This window comes from Xiphophorus maculatus, chromosome 6 (assembly GCF_002775205.1).
Source record: "Xiphophorus maculatus strain JP 163 A chromosome 6, X_maculatus-5.0-male, whole genome shotgun sequence".
Lineage (NCBI taxonomy): Eukaryota > Metazoa > Chordata > Actinopteri > Cyprinodontiformes > Poeciliidae > Xiphophorus > Xiphophorus maculatus.
Window position 1 is genome coordinate 23,870,902 of NC_036448.1, and position 10,485 is coordinate 23,881,386.

The 10,485-nt window shown below is 36.1% G+C and overlaps 1 protein-coding gene across 1 annotated transcript; it reads right to left on the minus strand.

The window, feature by feature from the left end:
- Nucleotides 1-939: 939 nt before the first annotated feature.
- rabggtb (Rab geranylgeranyltransferase beta subunit) lies at nucleotides 940-9,113 on the minus strand. Its single transcript, XM_005816286.3, has 9 exons — nucleotides 9,036-9,113; nucleotides 8,603-8,710; nucleotides 7,558-7,755; nucleotides 6,294-6,399; nucleotides 5,859-5,911; nucleotides 4,710-4,820; nucleotides 4,418-4,543; nucleotides 3,419-3,568; nucleotides 940-2,578 (listed from the first exon to the last, which is right to left on the minus strand). Exons 1-9 carry the CDS (start codon nucleotides 9,039-9,041, stop codon nucleotides 2,438-2,440), a joined length of 999 nt encoding a protein of 332 aa, XP_005816343.2. The 5' UTR covers nucleotides 9,042-9,113; the 3' UTR covers nucleotides 940-2,437.
- Between the last annotated feature and the right edge of the window lie 1,372 nt (nucleotides 9,114-10,485).

The window sequence follows — 10,485 nt, forward strand, 5'->3', positions numbered from 1 at the left end:
GTAAGATTTTGTGTTTTTTCAGTGCAGAGGCAGCTTTAATCCGTCGCTCAATAATACCAAATATTATATATTAATTTAATATTAATAACATTATTATTTTGGTTAATATGCTAGAATTTTAAAAACATTACTGTATTAAACAGATCTCCAGATTAAGATCATTATTCCAACAACATACAGGTTTCATTCCGTATTTTAGGTCAAAATGTGATATTTTTGTGCTATGAGACAAACAATACATTTAATAGATGATTACGCATATTAAATTAACCAAAAGTCTGTTTAAAAGGGTGATGCTGCCATCTAGTGGTAATCAGCAGCTAGAACCTTTAATATGAAGTATCTGAAGATCCAGGGTTTCTTTTCCACACTCAAAATTTCAATTATCTGATTTATGGAGTTAATTTTCTGCCGAAACGTTGCAAGCAAATAAAAACCGATTTTTTTTTTCTTTATTTTTTTATTCTCCTTCCAGAGAATAAAACTACATGTTTTAGTTTGTAGTTTGCTACAAACTAAAACAGCAAACTGTCTTTAGTTTGCTTAAGTTTTAGTTTGTTTGTCACATGACAAAATGTTTAAATGCTTAATAAAGTGTAACTGTAATAATTTACTCAGAATCAACCAATCAAAATCAACTTTAAAAGTAAAAAAACAAATATCAAGGAACTAAAAATTAAATGAAATGATTCAATTTCAAAAACTGCACAATAAAAATCCTTCTAATCTACATTTTATTAAGTGACAATTTGAATTGTTTCAATTCAATCAGGGGTTTTTATTCTTTTTTTTAGAATAAAAACAAAGATTAAAAATAAAAAGAATGGAAATAGTTTGACATTACTCAGAAATCAGTGCAGACTTTATAAGCTGTTCTAAAATATTCTGTAAACTTAAATATATTTTAAAGGCATCAAATGAAGAAGTGAGAAACAAAAATACCTTCTTAATTATCTGATTTTAATTTGTTAAAACATAGAAACCCTTCTTGTAAACAAACTATTTCTATAGTAACTGTGTTAATTTAGCAAATCATAATTTTTAGTTTGGATTCAAACATTAAAACACTGATATACGTTCATAAAGCTTTATAACAAAACACACTAACCGGTTATTTTCTGACAGTAGGAGATTTAGGGATGTGGAGCGAAACTGGAGAATCTGTTCAGGATTGAGTAAATATTTCCTGCAGAGCGACAGATTTCAATAAATAGTTGGAATATTAAACACGACATTTACAGAAGAAATGAAAACTCCCCCCGTTTAAGCAGCTTCGCTCACGTTGGTGTGATGGAGACATAAACCAGTTTGCAGCGACTCCTGTGGCTCCTCTCCAGCTGAGTGGACCATTATCGCAGCGGGCTGCGAGTGCTGGAGAGCCACAAACGCGCTCCTACTTTAAATAGGCCGTCACTGTTTCATTACTGACTGAGAACAACAAACTGAAGTTTCTGACATTTTTCCTTTTCCTGTAAAGAAACTTGAGTTCTTTTACAATAAAATTGGAAAACTTTTTGGTTTGGGGCTGATGAAGGCAAAAAATAGGACTGAAACGATTGATCGATTATTGAAGTGATCGATTGTTATTGAAAAAAATCAATTAATTGTGATTAGTCTATTACTGAGACAATTAATCATGATCGATTGAACTGACTAATCACAATGATTGATTGTTGGAATAATCAATTAATTGTGATTAATCTGTCATTTAAATAAACATTACTAGTGATTAATTATGATCAATAATGATTTATAACGATTATATATAAAACACTTAAATAAAAATTCTGCAGAATGTGGCAGTTTTAATATCCGATTAATCACCAGAACAATCGATTAATCGATAACTAAAATAATCATTGCAGCCTATCAGAAGCCCCTCAAAATATGTTCACCATATTTTTACATTTCAGCCAAAAACTACAAAGCACTTTATTGAGATTTTGTGATACAAAGAAAGATATAATTGTCAAACTTTAAAATATTTTTCACAAATAAAAACCTAAAAATAGCATCATTTAGTGCATCCATAAATAACCTCCAGGCTGACAAAAGGATGAATACATCAACTTTGTATATTTTTAATTTGTTTATTTGTAAAAATGTAACATTTTCCTTCTACTTCACAACTGTGGAGTACTTCCAGTGGATCCATCACAAAAATCCCAATAAACTACAGTGAAGTTTGTGGTTGTATGTGAGGAAAGTGAGATTTCCAGGTTTTTCTCCTAAAAACAAGTTGAGAAACGAAGGAATGTCATTTTCTGATGGTTCTTTCAAACACAGATGGATGAAAAGCAGAAGAGTGATCCTCTAACTGCATCCAGGGTGCAGCTGTAGTGGTTATAACTCAGACTGGGAGCCGGTGTGAGGAGCGGAGCAGCGTTTTAGTTCGTCATGATGATGATGATGATGATGATGTGTTAGCTAAGGGGCGCTAGCTGAGGAGGTCGGGCTGCAGGCCGACCCTCTGCAGGACGTCCTCCGGCATACACAGGACGGGATTCACCGGTTTGATCGCCTCGTCGCCGAGAAGCGAGAGGCCCGCCACACCGAACAGAGTGTGGAACGGATCCACCTGCAGAGGAGGGGTCAAGAGGTCAAACTGGTGCATAATGAAATCCTGGAATATTGCCCATCAACAATGTCTTATATTTTTGTCACTGTTTTAAAAGTTTCAACCAATTTTGATGGTTTGAGGAAACATAAAATGCAGTTTTTTGGAGGGGAAAAAGAATCTATCCAAACCCAAAATGGCTGCACAATCTATCAACAGATTGTGATTAACATCATGTGGAATTTAGGACCAGTTCTGAGTGTAGAGATGGATCACATGACCAGCAGATCAGCCCTAAACTGTATTTGTACTATACTTTTCTATGAATAATCAAGCAAACACTAAATAAATGCTATGTTATTGAATATTAGACAATAAAATATTCATTTTCTTATTTAAAATTAATTTAATTATTTGTTTATTTGCATTTTAATGTATTTCTAATATTGCATAAAAAGATTTAAGTGGTTAAATTAAAAAATCTTCAAAATATGTCAATGTCGTTATCCGATTACTCAATTATTCTGACGATTAATCAATTAATCGTCAGAATAATTGATAGAATATTCAAATATTAAAATAATCACTAGTCGCAGCCCAAGTATTCAGTAAAACTGATCTAATTCTGGTGGCTAGTTGCAGTTTATTCATGATTTAATGGGCGACATAAATCTTCTCACACAGCCGAAGTTAGTTTAACTTTTTTCAACTGAAAAACTGTATTTTGTGTTTATTCAGGTTATTTTATGTGACAACAAAGTAGAAATAAATAAGAAACCTTTAAAGGGGGCAATACTTTCAAAAAGTGTGGCATAAAGAAGGAAGATAATCAGCAGGAAGTCGCAGCGTTTCTTTTCTCACCATGTCTCCCGGTCGGTCAGCGAATCCTCCCGTCTCCTCGTCCTGGCAGGCCAGAATGAAGCGCTGCAGCTTGGCTTTGTCGATCCAGTGAATCCTGCCGATGATTTTCAGAGACGCCAGGACCCACCAGGAGTAGCAAACATCTGGAAGCTGAGAGAGACGGAGGTTTGTCTGCGACTCTGAGCATCCAGCTGTGATCTCAGGCTCAAATCAAACATCTGAACTGATCCTTCGTTACAGGAAATATCACTTTAGATCAACACTCCTCTTGATTGATGCAGAAAAACAGACCATAAAGAGAGATCGGGTTCTTCAGTCGCTCTGTTTTTGGTCCTTAAGGAGGGAAAAATATTTTTAAATTTGTTCATTTTTAACCTTTTTTTTTTTTTACTAATGTGAACTGGGAATTTACTGTAAGTAAGAGATGTTGAAGTATATAAACTTATAAATCTAGAATTTAGCAGCTTGTTGGAGTAAATCTACTTGATTACATCTCATTTGTTCTGTTTATAAATTTTTGTTAATTTTTTAGGGTTTGGACAATAATTCCCACTAGTTTCGGACACTTTGCAGCTGGGAGCATTTCTGCTCTTAGTTTTTAACTTTCAGGCACTTATAAGGTGTAACCATGGCAACAATGTATTATTCTTAAAACTGGAAGAAGCTGATTGGCATCTTAAATAATAAACTTTACTTACAAATTAACATATCTTGCCTGAGATTAGGAAAAAAAGGGAAGATATCAAACAATACTGATAGCTTGACAGTTATATTGACTTTGTTTTTAATTAAAAAAAACTAATTTCTACATTTTCTTTTAATTTAATGCAAGATATCTGACTAATCCTGGATGCAAACTCAAAAACCTTAATAAACATTAAAGAACAACAACAAATCTGCAATAATCCCCTCATTTAAATGTGTTCAGCCACATTTCAATGCAGCTTTCTTGCCTTATGAATCTAACGAGCAGAGAAACTTCATGTGAAGTGCACAAACCTTCTCGGGTCGCCCGTTGAGGCCTCCGGACGGCAGCTGCCTCTCGCAGAGCCACCAGCCCAGCAGGTCGGCGTTGAGCTGGTGCAGCTGACCGGTGAGCGACAGGAAACCGGTGCAGCAGTAAATCTGACGGACGAACACGGCTGAATGGATTCATTCTGCGACCAACCGCCTCGCAGTTCTCAATCAAATGTTTACATTTTATTCTAAAGACATTTATTAGGACGTAAAGAACCTGCTTGGTTTTGTTTATAAAGAGTAAAGTTTTAAAAACGTCCAGGTGTGAACTCACCTGGCCAGCGTGAGACTCTGAGCCCGGCCTGCAGCCGAAACCTCCGTCGAAATTCATGCATGACAAGACGAACTCCACGGCTTTGTCAACGTTTATGGTGTCCATCTTTCCCTGAGCGAGGACGGAGGAAGACAGAGACGGATCAGGACAAGCTAACGCTAACTAGCATGCTCATGTTCAGCTATCACATAAAACTACAAATTTATAAAGTTTCTGCTTCTTCTTTTGTCACACTTAACATTTTCTGAACAAATATAAATGTCAAAGGTAACCTGAGTAAATACAGAATGTTGCTAAATTATTTTGTTTAATAATTGATGAAAATATAAACCTGAGAATTAATTGGTGGCACCGTTAGCAGCAAAAACCATCAGATTTTTAACAGGTGGATGAATTTTGACCAAACCACATGGAGGATTTTTAAGCATGAAAAGTCAGTTTAAGTTCATGCCACAACGTTTAAGTCTAGACTTTGACTAGGCAACTTCAAAACATTTGAATATTTTTCTTTTCAAGGATCCAGAGGTGGATTAAACGTCACGGTTCCATTGAAGCAGCTAAACAAGCCCAGAGCATCATTCTGCCACCACCATGTTAGACAGAATGTAGACTGAAGTGTGTAAATGATTGTGATTTAATTAGAAACAATGTTTGGTGTGGATGGACACATTTGGATGCATTTTGCTGGGAATACAAATGGAAAGTAGCATTAGCTAAATCTGGTGGAGAGCATTTCTTCCTTTAGTAAAGATTAATTTGTTTACACAGATGATAAAAACAAACAATGTGGACAATTAATAAAATTAGTTTTCAAGGTTGTTTTTGCACAAATTGACAAAGAAAATTACAAATCTAAATTTATTCAGGTTTCCATTAATCATCAGAAAACATTTAAGTTTGACCAGAAAGGAGCGAAACAAGAAGGAATACTTTTCCTGTACTTCATTTCTAGAAACATTTAACTGTTTAGTTTTTAAATGTTTATTTCTTTAAAAATAAAACAGAACTGCCTGACAAACTGAGATTATTTTAATAAATACAGAACCTTCATAACTTTATGACACAGCTATTATATGTTGGCTGCAGTTTTTGACATGATTATGAAGTTTTATCTTTAACAAACTTGTAGGGAAATAAAACCAAACACACCAGCAATGCCAGCGTAGCAACAGCACAGAAAGAAAACCGTGTGTCGATTTCTCCTGAAAAGACAGAAAACTAAAGTTAAAACTAACGTTCATGTAATGAAAACTTTGATATCTTAATTACTTAATTTTTTTAGTTCAAACTTTAAAGTCTACAGCTTTTAAGTTATTATTTTTTGCTTATTTCTCCCCACAAAATACAAAAAAATATGTGAACATTTTTAAACCAAAAAGCAATCATAAAAACATCACATAAAAACATATTTATTTGAAAAAAACAACTACAAAGCAATCAGACAAAACAATTGGAGGAAATCCAGCAGTTTAATCATTCAAGTTTCTAAAGCAAAATTTATAATTACATTATATTACAATTTATAAAGACTAAAATACAAACTGATCATGATCTGAATAATAACTTAGATTAAAGATTTGTTACCCCATTTGTCTCCTGCAAACGAGCCGTCGTCCTGCTGAAGCCCCTTAACGTATTCCACCACTTTGTCCACATCGATGGCGTCCAAACTGTCATACAGGCACAAGATCTGAGACGGACAGAGGACAGTCAGTCTGAGACGGACAGAGGACAGTCAGTCAGTCTGAGACGGACAGAGGACAGTCAGTCTGAGACGGACACAGAGGACAGTCAGTCTGAGACGGACACAGAGGACAGTCAGTCTGAGACGGACACAGAGGACAGTCAGTCTGAGACGGACACAGAGGACAGTCAGTCTGAGACGGACAGAGGACAGTCAGTCCGAGACACACAGAGGACAGTCAGTCTGAGACACACAGAAGACAGTAAGTCTGAGACACACAGAGGACAGTCAGTCTGAGACGGACAGAGGACAGTCAGTCTGAGACACACAGAGGACAGTAAGTCTGAGACACACAGAGGACAGTAAGTCTGAGACACACAGAAGACAGTCAGTCTGAGACACACAGAAGACAGTCAGTCTGAGACACACAGAAGACAGTAAGTCTGAGACACACAGAAGACAGTCAGTCTGAGACACACAGAGGACAGTCAGTCTGAGACACACAGAGGACAGTAAGTCTGAGACACACAGAAGACAGTAAGTCTGAGACACACAGAAGACAGTAAGTCTGAGACACACAGAGGACAGTCAGTCTGAGACGGACAGAGGACAGTCAGTCTGAGACACACAGAGGACAGTCAGTCTGAGACGGACAGAGGACAGTCAGTCTGAACCAGGGGTTCGAACTTTTTACCCAGAGGGTCAAAACTGGTCCATTTACTGGCAGGACACAAAATTCACAAAATTAAAAATTCACAAGTTGGTTTGTGATTTTTTTTTTTGTTTTTCTTTCTCAACAACAAACAATTTTTTATTAAATGTGTAAATCAATAAAGATCTAAAACATAAAAAGGGCTTCAGACTGCTGCCTTATTAAAAGAAAAACAGCTCATTTCCAAATTCTTGGGGTCATTAATTGTTTTCTATTTTGTTGGCCAAATTTTTACCATTCTTGACTTGTGGTCAGGGGCCAAATAAAACCATTTTCAAGGGCCACAAATGGCCCCTGGTCCACACTTTGAACACCTCTGGTCTAAACCACAAGAAAAACCTGATAAAACAGCTCTGTGTTACAACGAAATGGAAAAATTATCACAAAAGATCCAAACAGATCAACAAATACGATTAAAGTTTAGGATGCAGCGAAAGTCCATTAGGATTCACCTGGACGGCGCTGAGGGTGTAGAGCAGGTGAGGGTCGTGTCCGATGCTGGCGCTGATGCCTCCACACTCGTGCTGACAGGCTTTGATGAAATCGATGATCTCCTGGCGGTTCATCCGCTGCAGCTGGTCCATCAGGTCCATCACCGTCAGCCCCCAGTAGACGCCGCTCATCCTCAGGTACTCCGACAGCGTGTACTCCTGGTTAGTTCAACACAGAGTTAGTTCAAATGAAACGTCTTTAAAATATCAGAAGACCAGGGTTTGATCTGATATGTGGTTATATAATATGACTTCCAATAAGAGGCTGTTGTTTTTTTCACCATTTTGAACTAATCAGTCAATCATGTTCATTTGAATAGCTCAGTTTCTTTCAATAAAAAACGTAGAAAACTTTAACAAAAACTGCAGGTGTGAGTCTGGTGAATTTTTGGTTAAAACGTGTTTGTTTTTTATTCAGTGGGCAGAAAATCCAGAAATTTTACTCAGGTAAGACTAGAAATACTTCATAATAAAATTACTCAAGTAAAAGTTAAGAGTGCAGCTTAGTAAAAATACTCCTAAAAGTGCATCTTTTCCAAAAAATTACTCAAGTAAATGTAATTGAGTAAATGAAACTAGTTAATACCCAAATCTAATCAACGTACATCAAAATGTTGGTAAATGTTTCATTCATTATGGTTCAAAAGCAACTCTAACCAGGTGGGTTTTAGCCTAGATTTAAAGGAGCTCAATATTTCAGCAGTTTTTCAGTTTTCTGGAAGTTTGTTCCAGGTTTGTGATGCATAGAAGCTGAATGCTGCTTCATGTTTGGTTCTGGGGATGAAAAACCATTGCTAGGAGATCCTTAGGGTAACGATTTAAACCTTTTTAAAGTTTGCCTAGAGCAGGTAGTTAATGATTCCTGTCCGATCTTGGATGACATGAAAGTTGAAAAATAGACTTAAAAACGATGAATCTAAACGTATTTGAATGTGACTGGGTGTAAACTGGATCTGTTTACAGCCAGATCCAGTTGTGACCTGGGTGCAAACGAGGCTTTACTCACATAGTCATCCTTCTTGGAGCCGTAGGCTGCGATGTAGTCTGCATGTTTGTCCAGCAGCAGAGAGCTGGGAGCGTCAGGTTTGATAATGACATCTTTCAGTTGAGCACTCTGACATAAAAACACAAAACAAGGCGGATTCAACAACCCACAAGAGGCCACGGCAGCACGAAACACAGCAACTTAAACCGTAGGATCTTCAATTCAGTCGTTTATTGACGTTGTTTAATGTAGAAAAACGAATGAATGTAAATACGAGGAGGATTCTTGTTGACAAGCTGCTAAATGCTAACATTGATGCTAGCGGCTTTCACAGAGAAACGGTCAGGTTTACGGTAAGATTTAAACAGGACACGAACAAAATAACAATCAAGCACATTAATATTGTACTGTTATATTCTAAAACAACGTTAACGTTAAAAAAGTCATCGTTTACCATCATTGGACACTATTAGCTTCGTGTCATTATCGGGATGCCTTTCGTCTTCTTCTTGGGATTAATGGTGGCTGGCCAACCAACTCAAAAGGTGCGTTATCGCCATCTACTGGATCCTTGTGAGACTGACAGAGGAAAATATATACTCTTCTCAGTAAAGTTGCAATATGTAACCTTTATAATAAATAATTAACTTTTTTAACATATTGTTGAAACTGTCACTAAGTCGTGACAGTATGTTATAAGATATAACAAACGGTATAGCTTGTTGTGAATGCTACCGCTTGTTAGCATAGCCACCGATTATGGAGGATAAACAGCTTCCCTGTTGGTAGGTTGTTTCTCCACCACTAGCAGATTTAGCAGTTGCATAGTAGAGCGTTTGACAGCTCTGGTATTGACAGCGGTTCAGCGGAAAGACATTTCTCCTGGCTCTGATTGGTTGCTTTATTAAGGAGAGGAGCATTTCTGCAGATGGAGCTCAGGGAGGTTCATTTTTTCATACAGAGACAGATAATCAATGTCACATGTTGCGACATGGTGACAGTTTTCACAAATATGTAAACAAAAATAATAATAATGAAACAATTTTTATAGACAAAATAGTTCAAGAGATGTCCTGTAACAATATATTTTCTCTGTGTTTCTGCACATGATTAAAAAAAACAACAACTTGGTTTTTATGTTTGAAATGCATTTATTTTGTAATGTGCTGCAAAGCTATTCAAGTGTAGGACGTCCTGCAGAGTACAGATTACAGGGTCAGCCTCTGGCCATGCTAAAGCAATAATAACAATACAGTACAACAATAAATTCATTTCTAGCATCCATACTGCAAAGGGCACGTTTTAAGAAAATGAATGGCCTAAACATCAACATTGTTACAATTAACAAGAAACACTTTTTTCATCCTGATGAACTTTTACAGCAACATATTAATAATATCAAGTCACTTTATGGCATTTGAAGATGTAAACATTTTTATATTATTTGACACATGACTCCATAGGGATTTTGAACATTAAAGTGTATTTAAAAAATAATATTCTCTGATTTGCACAAACAAAAAAATATATTTGGTCACAAAATTTGCCTAACAAATAATTTTGTCCCTAAAAAACGGTAATTTTTACTTTTTCCCCATAAAACTAATTAGTTTGGCATTAAAAGGAGCTGAGATGAGACGTTGTTGATACAGAAGGTCTTTAAAACAACCTGAAAAAGAAAACAAGTTTCAATTTATTGAAAGAAATTAGACTTCTAACAGAACATTATAATTATGTAATATGTAACAATATTTACAATCATCATACAATAATTCTGAATTTGTGAATACATCTCCCTTTATTTGGTGGTGGTAAATTAAGGCTCACAAAGAACAACTTTTAAACGGGATTAAACTGAAGAAAAAGTTTAATGAATGAAATGTAGCAGCTGGGAGTGAGAATCA